At 39.8% G+C, this 18,519-nt stretch overlaps 1 protein-coding gene and 1 pseudogene across 1 annotated transcript; both read right to left on the bottom strand.

The window, feature by feature from the left end:
* Positions 1-45: 45 nt before the first annotated feature.
* LOC102441205 lies at positions 46-549 on the bottom strand (annotated as a pseudogene).
* Positions 550-7,225: 6,676 nt separating this feature from the next.
* LOC102441512 (UDP-D-xylose:ribitol-5-phosphate beta1,4-xylosyltransferase) lies at positions 7,226-18,514 on the bottom strand (the record flags this gene model as incomplete). Its single annotated transcript, XM_006108641.1, has 4 exons — positions 7,226-7,664; positions 11,016-11,186; positions 13,374-13,688; positions 18,459-18,514. Coding segments are annotated over 4 exons (960 nt in total), but the record flags the coding sequence as incomplete, so codon positions are not given.
* Positions 18,515-18,519: the final 5 nt, after the last annotated feature.

Genomic DNA, 18,519 nt, shown 5'->3' with positions numbered 1-18,519 from the left:
GTCACATGGAATCGCTGCAGCGAACACCTGGCAGCAGAGGACCTGTCAGCGTCGCCTCCTGTCTGGACTCCTCCTGCGCCACCGGCCACCTCTCCCCTTGCCCTTGGGTGGACCCCGAACAAAACACCAGTCCACGCTGATCGGCTGTCCCATCAGATCCTGGCCATTGAGTCCCTCCATCGCAGCCTGGGCCTCCTTGTATGTTTCATACTCAACTAGAAGATACCCCTTCAGGTACCCCGTGCGCCTGTCCAGGTTGAGGTGGAATTTTTTTATTTCCCCATACTCTGCGAATTTGTCATGGATGTCTTCCTCCGTGGCTTCCTCATGGACCCCGGTGACAAAGAGAATCCAGCCTTCAACAGAGCGCTGCGGCCCGCGCTCGTCGCCATCCTGCTCCATGCTGTCGTAATCCTCCTGCATCCGCGCTGGAGAGCCCTTGGAGCCAAAGCCGCGGCCCTTCCGCTTCTTCGCCTTTTCTTTCAGTTTGTGGATGCTCTCGTCCCCATCCTCGCCGCCGGCCTCGTGCAGATCCAGCAAGTCTGCCATCTTGCCTCCCTGTAACCCGCGTCCCTCCGGCTCAGGATCTAAGCGCCAGTTGTTGGGGTCCAGCCCCAGCAGGTCCAGGGGTTCCCAAAGGTGTGGACAGAGACAGCGTTCAGTTGATCAGCAGCCTAGCCAGGTTCTCTAGTCAAGTTCTCCAGCCAGATTCTGTTGCTAGGTTCTGTCTTTATTCTCCTGCTACATCTGTATTTATACCAGTTGATTTTAATCCTATCTATTCTATTCCAAACGTTAGGGCATTTGTTATCTCCATTCCAAGGTCACTACTCTATTGTTCTGTTAAGCTACAAGGAAGTAACTGAAGGAGATTATCCTAAGTAAAGATTATGTAGCTTAAGCATGATTGTTCATAGTTAAAGTGATTAACTACCCACCTGGCACTTAGTTAAGGGGTTTTACTGATTTATTCCCTTCCTTAGTCCTGTTAATCCCTAACTCCAGGGAAAAATCCCCACCTGGGGAAACAACCTTTCTCAGAGGGGTGACCTTGGTTAAAACACATAGCGCTAAGAAGGGGAGCAAACATATTAAGAAAAGTATGCCATATACGCCAGGTCCCTTGAAACATATGCTGTGCAGATGTTTCTTCCCTGTAGCGACTGTGTCAAGCAGCAAGGATGGACCAGCTTCCGGCACTCACCCCAAGATGTCCTCATCCTAATCCCTGGAACCTGTGACTATGTTACCTTTCATGGCAGAGAGGAATTCAGGTTGCAGGTGGAATGGAGGTTACTTTAAAGGAGGGAGCTACATTGCATTATCTGGGTGGGTAGGCCCAATGTAACCAATCACAAGCGTTCTTCTAAATTAAAGAGAGAGGTAGAAGGGGAGAAGCGGAGGCAGAGCAGTGTGAGAAAGGCTTGGCATGATGTTGGTGGCATTGATGGTGCAGGAAGGATGCCAGGAGCCAAGGAAGGCCAGTGGCCTCTCAAAGCTGGAAAAGACAAGTAAACGGTTCCACCCATCCAGCCTCCAGAAAGCACACAACCCTGCGGACACGTGGAGGTTAGCCTGGTGCACTCCATTCTGAATTTCTGATTTCCAGAAATGTCAGATAAAGGTAATAAATTGGTGTTGTTTTAAGCCATTACGTTCTTGGTAATTTTTTTTTTTATAGCAGCCATAGAAAATAAATGCAAGATTGATATGTAGGCTTAATTCATTCATTTTAACTGCGATGTAGAATTCCATTGGATGTGTTTTTTGCCTGCTCTCAAAGTTTTGTTTGGGAGATTTGGTCATGTTGCTGCAAGTACCTGTAGTTTGTACAGTTTCATTAGTTTTCTATTGAGTGATTATACACATTTCATGTTTCTATTCGCCTGTTGATGGACATTTTTGTCGTTTCCAATTTTTTACTGCTATAAACAATGTTGCTCTGAATATATATTTTGTTAATCCTCACACAAGGATATTTTTCCATTGATTTTTAGAGAGAGTGGAAGGGAGGGGGAGACACAGAGAGAAACATCGAAGTGAGAGAAACATCAATTGGTCACCTCCCGCACGTGCCCTGACTGGGACCAGAGATCGAGCCTGCAACCTGTGTATGGGTGCCCTTGACTGGAATGGAATCTGGGACCCTTCAGTCTGCAGACTGATGCTCTATCCACTAAACCAAACCAGCTAGGGAGCTATGAATATTTTAAAATTTGTTTCCTTATGCACATGGGTGAGAGTTTCTTACAGGGTGGTGGGCTGATAACGCATTGGGATAATGAGTGTAGTGTGCAGTCAGGTTTTCAATGTAAGCGGAATGGAATTGCTGGACTGCAGGGTATAGGCCTCATTAACTTCATTTTATGTGCTAAATTGCTCTGCGATGTGTGGTAACAATTTCAACTCTTCCATTGTACATGAAGGTGCCTAAATACTTTAAAATTTTTGCCAATATGATAAATCTAAACTGGTATCTCCTTTTTATTTTAATTTGCATTTCCCTGGTTACTAGCAAGGATGAACGTGTTTACATGTGTTTACTGGCTGTTTGTCGTTCCCCTTCCTTGAATTGTCTGGGTAATGTGAAACAATATAGCAGGCAGACCCACTTGCACAGGATGTGCGCATTGGGTCTCCACAGGCCTTGCTGGGTATTTAAGCAGGACTTATTCAACTTCAGAAACGGTAAGTGAAATTTACAGGAGGAAACTAATGAATGTATTATATTTAATAAAATATAAGTACTCACATTTGTCTTTTGTCATTAAGAATTTAAAAGCTATTGAAGTACTGAGAAACTTGAACACTGCTCTTTTGCCAAAAATTACCTACTTTTTAGGTTTCTGATTGTGCAAACTTTAAAAACACAAACCCATCTTTCATTAAACAATGAACACATTCTGGATTCTAACTGGTTCATTTAAGAATGAAAGGTTTCGTCCTGATTCTTGCTGCAGTGTGGGAGACAATCGCTCACTCAGAAGACTTCTCTATCCAAAATTCAATAGCACTTTCCCCCCCAGTTCCCTATTATCCTCCTTTCCTCAGTTGAGAAATAACCAGCAAAAACTCAGGAAACCATGACACTATTTGTGGTTTCGCAGCTCCCTCTCCTGGACAAAGCTGAAATTGCACAGCAAATGCCCATCTTCCACTGCATATTACAATTAAAATTTTGTTTCTTTATTTCTACTTTACAGCATAAAGTTGTAAATAATACAAGAATAAACTCTTAGGTACTCAACAACTGTAAACCTACATTTGCCCCACCTTGTATTTTATCTATCTACCTACCATCTCTCATCTACCAGTTACAGATAAATTAGTATAGGTAAGTACTTGATAGACAACTTGGCTTGTTTTCCTTCTCTTCTCCTAAGTCTGTGTGACAGAAATCCCCTCGATAAAGTGTTTTAAAATGTTGTTATAATTTGATAATTTATCCTTGACGATGTCTTTTCCTTATATACTAACTATTCTCAATTTTTTAATCCTGTCAATGTAAGAAACATCTGCAGATGAAAAGGGGCTACATGCTGTGACAAGTTCAGGGGAGGCCTATGTGAGGCCTTGCAAACTCAGAGACCTAAAGTAACCACAAAGAATGGTATGAAAACGTTTTAACTAAAAGCAGTTTGTAGCAGGTAGTCATGTCCTAGTCCCTGACAAAAGGTTAAAACAGGGAATCGTTTGGGGGGTCTGGAATGGATTAACTTAATTTACATGATTTCTAATGGGAAAAAATGCTTCCGTTTTCGGGCAGCCTTCCCGACCAAATTAAGTTTAAGAACCGAGGTTCCACTGTACTTAGATAAATTTTACCATATAGCGGGAGGACCAAAGTTTCCTTTACCCTCAGGTCTTCTGGCTGATCTAATTATCAAATAGATCTGAGACAGATTGGCAATAGAAAACAACCAAATTTAATACATACATACATATGTATGGGAACCCCACACACATGAGAGTCAGACTCCCCATGCAGGTGAGGGTCAGAGATAAAGAGGGATTGAGGTATTTAAGACAACTTGTTCTGGACCCCACAAGGATAATGTGCCAGGAAGGATAATTATCCTCTACCCCTGAAGGTTTTCTGAATGGACTGATAATTAAATCATCATGAGACAGATCAGCAAGAGAAAAGCAAATTAGCAAGAGAAAAAAGTGTAATGACGGGACGGGAGAGACCCAGGAACACCGAGTAGCTCACCAGAATGGCAGGAGCCATCACCTTAAATAGCATATTCAGCTACAGACAACATTTGCTACTTTTTTTGAAAAAGTTCTAACAGTAAAAGAAGACACATAACAATCACTGTAATAAAATGACTTCAACAATAATACATCCTGACAGTTGAAGAGCCCAGACCATAATTTCCCTGTGCTGGCGCCGTGACAGCAGCTTCACTTCTAGCATAGACGCAGGGCTCCGAGGGACAGAGATTGCCAGTTACAAGAAAGAACAGTTTTCTTTCAATTGGTAACTTTAAAAACACCTGTATTTTTGCTACAGAAAATTCTGCCACTAGAGTATATTGAACTCAAAGATACATTTTTGTCTAATTGACTTAAATAAAATAACTATAGCCCTTCATATGGTATTTTAATTACTGTTTTCTTGGTAACAAATGAAATTAATGACTAAACAATAATTTGTGATGTTTGTGAAAACTAATTCTCAGACATTTAAGTAGTCCCATATTTATGGAGGACTTAGAGTAGAAATAATTCTTTTTATTGAGGCATACCTGACATAACATTACATTAGTTTTAGGTGTTCAACATAATAATTTGGTATTTGTATATACTGGGAAATTACCACAATAAGTCTAGTTAACATCTGTTTTTGCTTTTTGTGATAAGGACTATGTTAGAAATTACTGATACCATATTAAATTTGATAATTCAGAAGTTTTGTATGCCACATATAGCTTTCAATCTCAAATTACTTTATAGATTAGTAATATATCTCACAGGTAGGTTTTCTAAACAATATTTCATATTTTCCTAAATGTGGAATTAATTTCAATGACATTATTTCTGTAGTAATTTGCTACCTGAAAAAGATTATTTTATTTAGAAAATTTGCCTAAACCAAATATGGATTTGGAGAGCAGTAAAGTACAGAACTTGGTGATTACTTGGAGGGGTGGGATGGAAGAAACAGGAATTCACAGATTCCAGCTTGAGAAACAGCACGGTTAGTGACACCATTTACTGAGATTGAGGAGGTTTGAGAGCAAATAGGTTTGTGTGTGTGTTGGAGGAAGAAGGTAATGAATGCAGTTTTAGTTAAATAGATTAACATGCATAATCTTGACATTCCGAAGGCTTTGCTGGCAACAAATACATCAATGCAGAAAGCAGTCTTTGAAAGAATTACGGGCAACAGCAAGTACCACATAAAGAGAAAGATGATCCAGTCTTGTTGGTGAAAAGCAGAGAGACTTCTTTGACCTACTCACAGGAGAAGTGTTATAACCTTGGGCCTGGCAGCTCCTGTTCATGGAAGACAAACTGGGGACTCGGGATGAAGCGTTTGGCTGTGGCGTTGGGTAGGCTCTTCCGGTTCAGAAGTCAGCTCAAGTAACCAGGAGCAAAGAGGGTGAAGGCTCAAGAAAGGAGATAATTCTGAAGATACACGATAGGGGAATAAAAAAGCATCTCAAAGTTCACAGGTGTTGGAGCTGAAAACCCATAGGAACCATCCCAACAGCTCTGGGCAGATTCTCTTCTTGAGCTTGTTCTTAGCATCTTTGCTCCTCTCATAGCCCAACTCCACCTTGTAGCTTCTATTATTGCATCCTTTCAGGTTCTGTTCCTGCAGCTGACTCACAGGTTCTCAGTGTTTTCTAGTTTACAAAGGCCTTGAACTAGCTATCTGCCTCAGTTATTATTTTTTGATACTAATGTTCAGGGTCATCAGGAAGCCTACTGACAGGGTACCCTGAATAAAGTGTCCACAGCTGTCACCTGAAGTTGGTCCAAAAAAGGAGAGACACATAGAATAAAATGGTTCCCTCCTGTGGTGTTTTTAGCAGGGACAGTTCCCTCAGAATTGAATAGGGTTGTGGCGGGCACCACGATTCTTCAATATGATGTTAAGGTAAGGCTCTTCATATCCAGACTGCCAGACCTTCTGATGATGTGGAGTCCCCTGTGTAAGCTCTGGGTCCATGAAAGTCTGGGGGAATGTATACCTATTGAATGTCTATGGCCATTCATATAATGAGGAGACAAAAACAGCCTCATTTGCAATGATGTTAATCCCCTGGTTTCACAGAAATGAAGCCATAGCATTTCTGGAAAAATAAAAAGCAGGCAAATGAACAGATTGAGCCCATGTTCCCCTGCATCCACTCGGGAGCCCAAGGACCTGAAGATAAAGACCACTAGTCAGCCTCAATCAAAGCCACTGTTCTCCAAGGGCGTCCGGCATTCTCTGCATCAAGCGCTCTTCTGAGCTGACCAGCCTTTCTCCGGCCTTCAGCAACAACTTCTGTAGAGTTCAGGCACTAATTTTTTGGTTCTGACTGTCCCAGTCCATGTTTTGTATGGATTATGACCCATTTCTGCATCCAGGCACCCACCTCAACACGATCCAACAAAACTTGAGTCATCTAAAAGTCTAACTCCACAAGATTTGTCCACATACATTTCCAGCATGGCATATGATTACTCCCAAATATGTAAAAGAGCATGTGATATTTAAATTTAACCCCAACTAGTAAGGAATAAGAAAATCAATCAGAAATAACTATTTATTTAGAGTTTACTGTATATACTGGGTACTTCATATATTATTTCATTTCACATTTACAACTTACCCTACGAGGTACCATTATCTCCATTTTACATTGAAAGGAATCAAGACACAGAGCAATTAGGTGGCTTCCTCGAGGTCCCCAGATAGGTGCAGAGGCTAGGTTTTAACTCAGGCTGTCTGACTCCAAAGCCCAGTCTTTCCACTTCCCAATGCTGCTCCCTAGAGTGGGTTCAATGGGTGAGAAGAGTTAAGAAATACTGAATCGTTCATCTTTATAAAAGTGAGCTGAATAACGTTTTAGCTTCATTTTCGGAGTGGCCCAGCAAGGGAGCACTTGGTCAAGCGTGACAGACATAACCTAAGGTGTACAAGGGCACCTTGAAGAACATTTATAAACACACAGTCACACGAATACACACACACAATGTTAGGAATCATTTAAAAAATCAGATCTTGGCTCAAAGAGATAATTAATAGTTAACCTTTATTATTTATTAAAAATGAACTTTCTAAAATATTAGTAAATTTTGTTTTTAGCTCTGTTTTGAAGTGTTGATACCAGTGAAGTAACATTTTTCTTCTTTGAATTTTTTCTTGTAAAGTCATAGTTTTCTCTTTTTCTAGAACAGCAGGAAGTTCCTTCCAGTTCTTAATAAAGATAAAGGGAGCGCCCATGGACTTGAGTAACTGCAGAGGAGCATTCTGGGAAACAGATGTATTTCCACAGCTGCCAGCTGTCATGACATCTTCCACCACAGGAACGGAGCCATAGGAGCAGGCCTCATATATTCTATAACATTCCGTGTTTACTCCAACTGGGCACAATGTGAGGTCACTCTGGAGCAAAGCTTCTTGATAATTCTTAAGGCTTTCATTTGTTTCCTGAGGCTGCCACCTGGAAAATCAGAAAAACAGCTGTAGTTTTCACTTTACTAAGCATATCTTTTGTGGAAAAAAAAAGGTTTTACTTAAAAAAAAGTTTTTATTGATTTTTATAGAGAGGGATACAGAGATAAAAACAACGATGAGAGAGAAACATCACCCATAGGCTGCCTCCTGCATACCCCTACTGGGGATCGAGCCCACAACCCGGGCATGTGCCCTGATCTGGAATAGAACCAGTGACCTCTAGGTTCACTCAGCCACACCAACTGGGTGATTTTACCTTTTAATGTCAGTTACAGGCAATGGTAAACTATTATAGAGATGACAGGCAGAAAAGATAAATAAAATCTTGCCCAAATAGATTTCTTAAAAATATTTAAGAATTTGAAAAGTTTACAGCTACACATTTTTAAAATCCAGTGGTCAGCATAAAATTTCTGAATGAATGTTAATTCAGCCAATATTTTATGACTGTCAAGTTCTTCTCTCTCTACCTCACCCTCCTAATTCCTGCCCCTTGGAGCTTATAATCTAGATCTAGTGATAGAGACAGGTAGCAACCAAGTCAAGTCAGTGAGCTATTTAGAAGGTGTTACTAGTAAGTGCTAAGAGGAAAAATGAAGCAGAGTGAGGGAGGGGTTTCTGAGGGGGCAGTGTTGTGATTTGAAATAGGTGATCAGGAGCATGTCTCATTACAGGGGCACCTGAGCAGAGCTGGAGGTGAAGGAGCAAAACATGCAAATATCTGGGGGAGAACAGAGTGCAAAGAAAGTATAAAGGCCACGAGACATCGTGTTTGTGGCATGTTCAATGAACACAAGGAAGCCAGGGTGGCTGAAGCAGAGTGGCTCTGGGGGAAGGATGAGGTCAGAGAATCCTGTCTTGCAGGTATGGATCAGAGGGGTGACTGACCTGACCTGTGTGGTATCAGAATCAATCTGGCTGTTGTATTGAGAATGGACTACACAGGGGCCAGGGTAGAAGCTGAGAGGCCAGTTCAAAAGCTAGATGTTCTCTCCTGACTATTCCTATGCTCTCAGTAAAATGAGCAATGGGGTCAGAAGGTATGTGTAGTTTGGAAGAGAGAACACGTTATGAAACATTCTCTTGGAGAGTGGAAGAATACTGAGACAAGGGAAATGGATGATTGTTGGACACTTGAGGGTCAAGGGCATGTATTAAAAGTGAGATTGATTGGCAGCTTCCTCCAAGTGTTTGGTAGCATGGGGATAGGTTTGGTGCAGGCAAGAGAGCTAGATTTAACCAGAGTTAAGGTTTGCTAAATTAAGAAACAATCATAGTCAACATCTAACCATGATTGACTATGACATTTAAGTGGGGTAAAGAAGAAAGTAAAGGTATGAGGTGAGCAAAGGACAATGAAAAGGGAGTAGGAACAATGGGTTGTAAGTCCCAGCTAAACTGTAGGAGATTATTACAGAGAATGAGCTGGCCTGACAGGATATGGTAGTTACCGAGAGAGATGCTGGAACTTGAGACCATGGAGAAGAAGCAGGATGTGTAGGATAAGGTCTAGGAAAGGACCTTGATAGTGAATGGCTGAGGTCACGTGGAGACCAGATCATGGAGGAGATGAGGTAAAGGAACTGCAAGACCAAGGTGATGGAAGGACCATCTATTTAGATTTGGGAGTCACCAAAAGTGAGACTGGAGTAATGTCAGAGAGAGTGTGCCAGGAACTAAACACTTCAAAGAATTAAGGAGATAAACCCAAAGGTCAGAATATGACATCAAAGAGTAAAAGTAATGGATGGTTTTGTCTGCTGGCATGAGATTCAAAATTGCAGGTTTTAAGAAGGGAAAGGGGAGAACGGTCTGGAAGCAGCCATGGGAAACAAGGAGGACAGCTACTTGACCTCCTGGCCCAATGGTCTGAGAAGAATTACAAGAATAATTTTATTCCCACCATAAACTTTGCCATTATACACTGCCCTCACTCATTCCATTCCAGGCACACAGTCCCTTGTTCCTCAACCATGGTAAGCGTGGTTCCGCCTTAGGCCCTTCACATTTGCCCTCCCTTGGCCTGAACTACTATTCTCCCAAACAGACACAAGGCTCATCCTGCACCTTCTTCATGGCTGAGCTTAAATGTAACCTTCTAGCTCAGTGATGGCGAACCTTTTGAACTCGGCGTGTCAGCATTTTGAAAAACCCCAACTTAACTCTGGTGCCGTGTCACATATAGAAATTTTTTGGTATTTGCAACCATAGTAGAACAAGATGTATATTTTTGATATTTATTTTATACATTTAAATGCCATTTAACAAAGAAAAACCAACTAAAAAAATGAGTTCGCGTGTCACCTCTGACACACGTGTCATAGGTTCGCCATCACTGTTCTAGCTAGTGCTTTCTTTGGCCACTCTAAACCAGCAAATTCTCCACTCCTGATCCCTGTTCCTCTCTACACTGCTTCTCTGCTCAACTTGTTTTTAAACATGGCATTTCTCATCTTTTGACACATATTTTACTGGTTTGTGTCCTCCAATAAGCATCTAAGTCCTAAGAGGGCACTTATGACTATTTTGTTCACTGCTGTATCCCTCATGGCTAAAACAGTTGCTTGATAAATGCTTGTTGACTGAATGGATATATTATGGTTACACAAATAATGGAATTAGGAGTTATGCTTTCTAGAAGAGAGTATCTGCTACAATGAATGCATTTCTAGATCTAGAAGGACATTCATTCTCTGGTGACTCTGCTTTATACACGTAAAACTCTATTTGATCTTTTAAAAACAAAGTGAGTAATTCCAAAATGTCTTCTTTCACTCCAGAACACCTGTTTCACAATTACCAGGTAAAACAATGGAAGAAAGTCAATCCTATTAAATCAATGTGTACATCCATCCATCCACTGCCCCTTTATCCTGGCCTACTCTATGCAAGGTCCTGTGTTAGATCTGGGGATCTGAAGAACAGTCCTTGGGTGCTGTCAGGTTCCTGAGGAGGGAGGAGTGCTCCAGGCCAATACTGGAACACTGAGCCGGTCTGCAGAACACCTCAGGGATGACCTAAGACCTTATTGGCACATTCCCTATTCCCTGTGTGTCAAGTCTGACTACCAAATATGATTGAGGAAACCCAAACAATTGACATTGCATATGACAGTTGCTAGTGTTCTTCTTCAAGATGAACTATAGCTGTAAGAGATTCTCCCTGTTTTAAACGTATACAACTCAAGTTCTTCATAGTTTCAATTACCAATCTATCTCCTAGGAAAAAACAAATATAAGTGGAGTTAACACTGTCTCTTTGGAAAACCTGTGTTGCCACATAAAGCAAATCTCAGACAGGAGACAACATGAATGAATCAAATAAACACAGAACTTACTGTTCTCTTACTGAGACCCAACAGAGCTTATCAATTCCACCTTGTTTCAAAATGTTCATGAGTGCTTGTCTGGATGAATTTTCATAAATAGTTCCTAGGAAATTACATAAGTAGGGCCTTTCATTATACAGCATTGACCAACTTGCCTCCACCACAGGGAAATTCCTGTACCTATAAAAACAAGTACATGTGAGTTAACAATATATGACAACAGAAATGGCACAATTCCCATAACCCAACATCTTAGCATGATATAGAAAGAAGAGATTTAGAATGCCTTTCTAAACCCACAAGTTAATTTTCCATGCTTACTTTTGAAAAGTCCTTAAATCTACTGACTTAAAAAAAAAGATTCTCACAATGAAATCTTTTACAAAATTGCAATAGAGACCGTGGGCCAAAGGGCTTTGTTTTTTATATTCTTCAACTTCTATTACACATCTGTAGCTGTAAGGCAGGTTGAATTCAAGACCTTATAAGTATAAATAATCTTTTATATTTATAATGATCATGATTTAATGAGTGCTTTAGCCAAGTGATAGCATACATATTGCTAGAGCAAAGAGCTCCCAGTTCGAAAGCTGTAGGTAGATTAAAAACAAAACAAAACAAAACAAAACAAAAAACACACAAAAAAACTTGTGCGCCATACAGGAGAGACCTATTGCAATTGGCCCATTTTTATGGGCATTTGGAAGTAACAGAAATCAAATTGTGTACCTGAAATATAACCTTCATGTAAGAGCAAAGCTTTATATAACAGTCTACAACAGGTTTCTCAACCTCAGCATTTCCGCCACTTGGGGCCAGACAATTAAGGTATTTGTCGCGGAAGCTGTCTTCTACATTGTAGGATACATCCCTGGCCTCTCTCTGTTCACCAGATGTCAGTATCACCTCTCTTCCCTCCCCTGTAACAACCCAAAAGATTTCCAGACATTGTCAAATGTCTCCTGGGGTAGGGAGTAGGGGGTAAAACTGCCCCTGGTTGAGATCCACTGATTTAAAACAGAGATATGGGCTAGTTCAACATTACCAGAATTACAGAGATTCCATCCCATACTGTATTAATAAGTTAGGTAGTATTACTGTGAAAAAGTAATATTTTTTGGCTTCAAAACAGTTTATAAATATAGGCTCTACTTAAGGGATAGATTTTTCAGATCCATCCCTTGGCTATACTTAATTTAACCTTTTTGTCTGATCCTACCCCAAATCTATTGAATCAGAATGCTGTAGTGGTAAGCCAGGGATTCTGCCTTATTAATGTGCTTCTCTGGTGATATTCATGTACCAACTAGGCAGCAGACTAAGGCCACATCTTGTATAATAAATATTTGATTCAGACATCATGTTAGTGAACTTTTTCATAATTCATCCATTCAGCAATGATTTACTAAGTGCCTACTTTGTGCAGGCACTGTTTTAGTCTCTGCAGATAAAGTAGTGAAAAAAAAAAAAAAAAGACAAAAATCCCTGTCACTGGGAAGTTTATGTAAAGCAGCAACTCATCTTAAAGCCAACTTACTTTTAATAAAAAAACCCCTCTATTAACAGAAAGATAAAAAAAATAAGTGTTTTTTATGTTTTGTTTTATTTTTAATTGATTTCAGAGAGAGAAAGGGAGAGGGCGAGAGGGATAGAAACATTAATGATGAGAATCACTGATTGGCTGCCTCCTGCATGCCTCCTACTGGGGATCAACCCAACAACCTGCTCATGTGCCCTGACCAGGAATCGAACTGTGACCTCCTGGCTCATGGGACAACTCTCAACCCTAAGCCACATGGGCTGGGCAAGTTTTCCATTTTAAAGAGTTTATATATGACACACTGAGAAACCTTAGCTATTAATTAGTTCTTCTTTTTAATAGAAATGTGTGCAAACAGTCTTAGTGGCAGATCTGATCATATTACTGGTATAATGCTTCCAAGCCCAAAGGTACAGTGTGCTCCTGATTTAATATTACCTTTAAAGAAAAGTAGGTTTTTTTTAAAAAACTGTTAATTATAGAGATTCTACAATAATGGCTTTAAGGGGGTCTGTTTGTCTGCCATCCTCTGCTAAACCTCTCTTTAAGGAACTGTTGATAAACTTAAAAATTCATCCCATGCCTTGTGATTTTGAAACACAAAAATGTAATTCATCTGCCTTCCTCATAAAAGGTGAAAATACTCTTAAAAACATTATTATCGTTGCTGAAGCAGGAGACCAAACCATATTTTTTCCCATGGGAAAGATTGTACCTGGCCTCAATGATCTCAAAAGAACTATATTTATTGCAAACCTAAAACACAATCGCCCTGGTTCTGAAATTCAGGTCTTAGTCTAGAAACATGCCTAATATTTTGTACTTACGTTGCTACTCCTAAAGGCCACTGAAAAACATCCATATCATTAATCCAAGGGCTGTCATATATGATGAAAAGCAGCTCCACAAAGCCTCCATTTCTTTTGAGGAATTGGTTGATCCATTCATTGTTACAATGTTCATTTCCAAGCAAAACAACAGCAACATGCTGGAGTTTTTGAGTTTGTACTAAATTTTGTACATAAAGTAACCACTGGGTGGCATAAAAGACCTTTGCTTTTTCTCTTCCATTTAAAACGAGTACCACATTATTCACATCAACCGAGAAGTACCCTGGGACTACAGCTGGACCAGTGATGAAGCTGTAACAACAAAACAAGACACAAAGAAAAAAGAGAACAACCAGAAATTTTAAATCATTTTATATAAAATCTACAAGTTGAATGTTCCTATAAAAGCTTGCACTCACTGTGATAAGTAATGAGCTCACTACCTTCTTATAGTAGCAATATCTGGAAATTCTAAAAAAATAGGATTAGACATATTTTATTCTAACATGATCTTTGGAAATAAGTTCAACTTTTTTGTAAGTGACAGATGCTTACTGAAAATATTAGAATTGAATATTGATATCGAGTTAGCATCTGGTTTTTGTGTTATCAAATGAGTAGAACTTTCTATATATATTATAATGCCTGCACATGGAAATTACAGGATTTAGAAGGGAGTCTTCTGGGGATAAGCAAAGGCCATGATGAGCAGAAGTAAGATTCCTCCTTAGAAATGAAAACTAAAGTTGCCTGAAGATTTCAAACCATAAATCAACATATGATGGATATGAGTAGAGACAGGCAAAGTTCCTTCAAGAGACAGAATGGATCTCAGGCTGGCTTGTAACCTACTTGAATATATTAATATAAAGAATATATCAATAAGGTATTTGTGGGGAGGTACATGATGGAGAAATAGTAGACAGTAATGGAAGCACAGAAAAAGTAGAACTGAAAGGGAGGGAGATGTTGCAGTACCTATTTAAGTATTTTTAACAAGACTTCTATAGTGATTATTATGTGCCAGAGACTATACATCTTTTTTAAAAAAATAAATTTTTTATTGATCTCAGAGAGGATGGGAGGAGAGAGACAGAAATGATGAGAGCGAATCATTGATTGGCTGCCTCCTGCACGCCCCCTACTGGGGATGGAGCCCACAACCCGGGCATGTGCCATTGACTGGAATCGAACCTGGGACCCTTCAGTCCACAGGCTGACACTCTATCCACTGAGCCAAACCGGCTGGGGCGACTATACATCTTTTAATGCATTTAATCTTCATAGCAATCTGGTGAAGTAGAAACTACTATTTGCCTTATTTTAAACATAAAGAAATCCAGGCACAGAGAGAAGAAACCTGCCCAATGTCAGATAGCTAATAATAGGTAAAGCTGGAATTTGAACTGAGATATTTTGGCTGCAAAGTCTATACACTTACAACTCAATCACACGGCTCCTCTGCCCAGAGGTGACAGGGCTTCATGAGGCTGACTCAGAAGTTCGGTGTGCCCTACACGTATTCATGTATTCATATGCTGAGACAGACTATGTTACTGATGATTCACTGGTGAATAATGAGTCACTTATCCCTTCTGAAACACATAGAGTTTGGAAGTGATACCACTGTAATTAGTTTAGTTATTAATAATGGGAAAGGAGCAAAGGGAAGGACAAATATTCTAGGCATGTCATTTTGGCAGCTTCGCCATGAAGCTACAACTTTACACTTCTCAGGGGTCCAGCAAAGGGAAGAATAGACACATGCCCAGTAAAGTTGGGGGATTAGCAAAGATGCTTACTGTCACACTGGGAACAGAGGTCATTGGCCAGAGTGGGCGTGGCCACTGCAAGCACAGGAAGATCGGGGATGCTTAATTCCCTGAAGGAAGAAGTTCTCTCTCTTGGTTCCTCTTGTGCTCTTGGTTGATCCTGGCTTGTGGGGCTTTCACTCCTGCTTCCTCCATTCGCCCACATGGCCCATGGCCTTGTGAACCCTCACAGACAATGGACTAATGAACTGTAACTAGCCTGATGCTGAAGTGGATCTGGCTATAACATGGAATGGAAACTCTGGATACTGGCTTTGCTTTTAGCCCTACTGAAACCCCAGCTGCACCTCTTCTATAACTGGACTAAGGGAAATGGGACTTTGGGAACCCAGGAATGCAATTCCACGCAAATAAAAATCACTCATCCTCCTGTGCGAGTCTCGGAAAACTCTTTTTCTTGAGATATCGTAAGGACTCCACCTCCAGCATCCAGTGGGGAAGGGGATACCCCAATTCCCCAATAACAGAAGTACTGCACATTGTTAAATCCCATATTTTGATTCCATATTTAATTGGGTATCAACTGTAGCTTGACTATATGGAAAGAATGTGCTGGTCAAATCAATACAAGCATGTGGATTGGCAGTTCTAGTTCCTGTCTGAGTTACTTGGTATCCTGGATTACATTTTTTGGGCCTAAGAGCTGATAAGAATCAGCATTCATGAGCCTGATTAACCCTGGAACACTAATGATATCCTTTCTACTTCTGCCTCAGAATTGTTGTGAGGCTAAAAGTAAATGACATAAGCTCTTTGTAAAGGAAAAGATTTAAACAAACTATATTACACATATTTACAAGTAACCTGATAGTACTCAGAAATGCTTTCCGTTTATTTCTTCAAGGTGACCCATCACTTCAGATTCACTTTTGGTCAAACAAGGATGAAAGTGTTGAAACATTTAAGATATAACCCCTGTAGCTCAATTCAACTCAAAACTTGCAATTCCATAAAAGTTTATGAATTTAGCAAAATAAGCCAGACCAAAAAACTTAAAAACCATATGATTTCACTCATATGTGGGATATAAACTGAAAGCAACAAATGAACAAACAAGAAAAACAAATGAAAACTCACAGACAACATATGGTGGTTACCAGAGGGTGGTTACCAGAGGGTAGTAAAGAATAATGGGGGTCAAATGTATGGTGATAAAGATGATTTGACTTTGGATGGTGGGCATACAATGCAATATACAGATCGTGTGTTATAGAAATGTGTACTTGAAACCTACATAATCTTATTAGCCAATGTCACATGGATAAATTTAATAAAAAAAGACAAAAGTTTATTAATTCTGGATAAATAAATTAGGTATACTACTTTTCATGAGCCTAAAATTTGAATAACTTGTTTTTAAAAATCTGCCACAGTAGTGAACTTTGAATAGATGGTTCTCTTAAATCCTAAGAGAAAAGAGCATTGCTATTTGATCATAATATAAGATGTCAGGTAAAAATTTCAGAAGGGAAGATTTTCTTTTGGGAATTAGTGCTGTTTGCTCAAATCCTTTGCTATCATTATAGTAACAGTATATAATAACTTCTCTGAGAATATTTAAGACTTTTCCCTGAAAATTCTGTATATTATGGGTAGAACTATTACACTAATACTGATAACACATTTACTTTTTAAAATATCAAATATTAGATTTACATGCATAATTCTAATTGACTTTCAAACACCCAAATTCAGCTGCTGTAAATTTAGGACTATATATATAATAAACTCTTGAATGGGATTAGATCAATAGAACCCAGGAGATGAAAAGAAAAATAATCATTATCAACGATGATATGAAAAACCTGTTTACAGCCCTAGCCAGTTTGGCTCAGTGGATAGAGTATTGGCCTGTGGACTGAAGGGTCCCGGGTTCGATTCCAGTCAAAGGCACGAGTCCGGGTTGCGGGCTTGATCCCCAGTAGGAGGCATGAAGGGGGCAGCCAAAAAATGATTCTCTCTCATCATTGATGCTTCTCTTTCTCCCTCTCCCTTCCTCTCTGCAATCAATAAAAATGTATTAAAAAAAAAAAACCCTATTTACTTTTCAAGAATGATTACTTTGAAAAGATTCATGCAATGATATTGCTTTCCAAGTGTATCTATACTAACACTTGGGTTGCGGGTGAATTTCCCGCCAAAATATAAGATGGCGCGTTAAAATGCCTATATCTTTTGAAGTATGGGTTCGATTGAAATGAAATATTTGGTAATACGCAGTTACAATCGGCCCGAGTTTACACGTTTCCCGCACCACCGCAAATCTATATGAACCGAGTTTAAGACGGCTCCCGCGGAGTACGCGCAATTCACGCGAGCCGACTTAACTCGTTTCCCGCAACCCAAGTGCTAATAAAAGGGTAATATGCTAATTAGACTGGACATCTTCCGGACATCCTTCTGGATGTCCTTCCGGACAAAGCCACGGTGGCGGGGGCCGAGGCAGAGGCGGTTAGGGGAGATCAGGCTGGCAGGGGAGGGTCTTTAGGGGTGATCAGGCCAGCAGGCAGAGTGGTTAGGGGCGATCAGGAAGGCAGGCAGGTGAGTGGTTAGGAGCCTGCCGACCCGGATTGCAAGAGGGATGTCCCCAAGGGGTCCCGGATTGAAGAGGGTGCAGGCTGGGCTGAGGGACCTCCCTCCCCCATGCACAAATTTTGTGCACTAGGCCTCTAGTATAAAATAAAAAAAAGAAAAAAGAATGCAGTGAAAATTCAATTAAAAATGAGATTAATCACAATTTTTCCTCTTGATTTCTCTAAGAAATGGAATCCTAACAGAAAAAAGAATCTTTGGTTAAAATTTTTCCCCTAACATCATTTTTATAGAAAGGCATTTTAAAATAATTATTTTTATTTTTTATTTCAATAAAAAGCAAAATCTAATAGAAAATAGCATTCTTTCATATGATAAAATTATCATAATTTTTCTAAATTAAATCTTAAGTCTATCTATTAAAAATCTTTAAAAAATATGCAGTTATAATTAAACGTTTTATAAAAATAAAAGCTCAAAAATGTCTTAACAATACATTGATTTTATTGAATGTAAAAAACAGATTTTTAATATTGCAGTAAAGTTCATAGGTCGATGCTCAACCACTGAGCCATGCTGACTGGGTGAGATTTCTCTATTCTTAACAAGTTGAAGTGGAAATACTTTCTATGATACAGTTTCCTCTTATTTTCCTTCTAGTATTTACAAAAAACATTGTATGGTAAACCAGCAAAGGTTAATGTTATAAAATTAATACCTGTAATGTGTTCTTCCTACAATTGAATTTCCTTCTCTCCATTGAGCAGTCACATCAGTAG

This window comes from Myotis lucifugus, unplaced genomic scaffold (assembly GCF_000147115.1).
Source record: "Myotis lucifugus unplaced genomic scaffold, Myoluc2.0 scaffold_2932, whole genome shotgun sequence".
NCBI lineage: Eukaryota > Metazoa > Chordata > Mammalia > Chiroptera > Vespertilionidae > Myotis > Myotis lucifugus.
The sequence above is the reverse complement of the archived record's forward strand: the minus strand, read 5'-3'. Positions and strand labels throughout refer to the sequence as shown.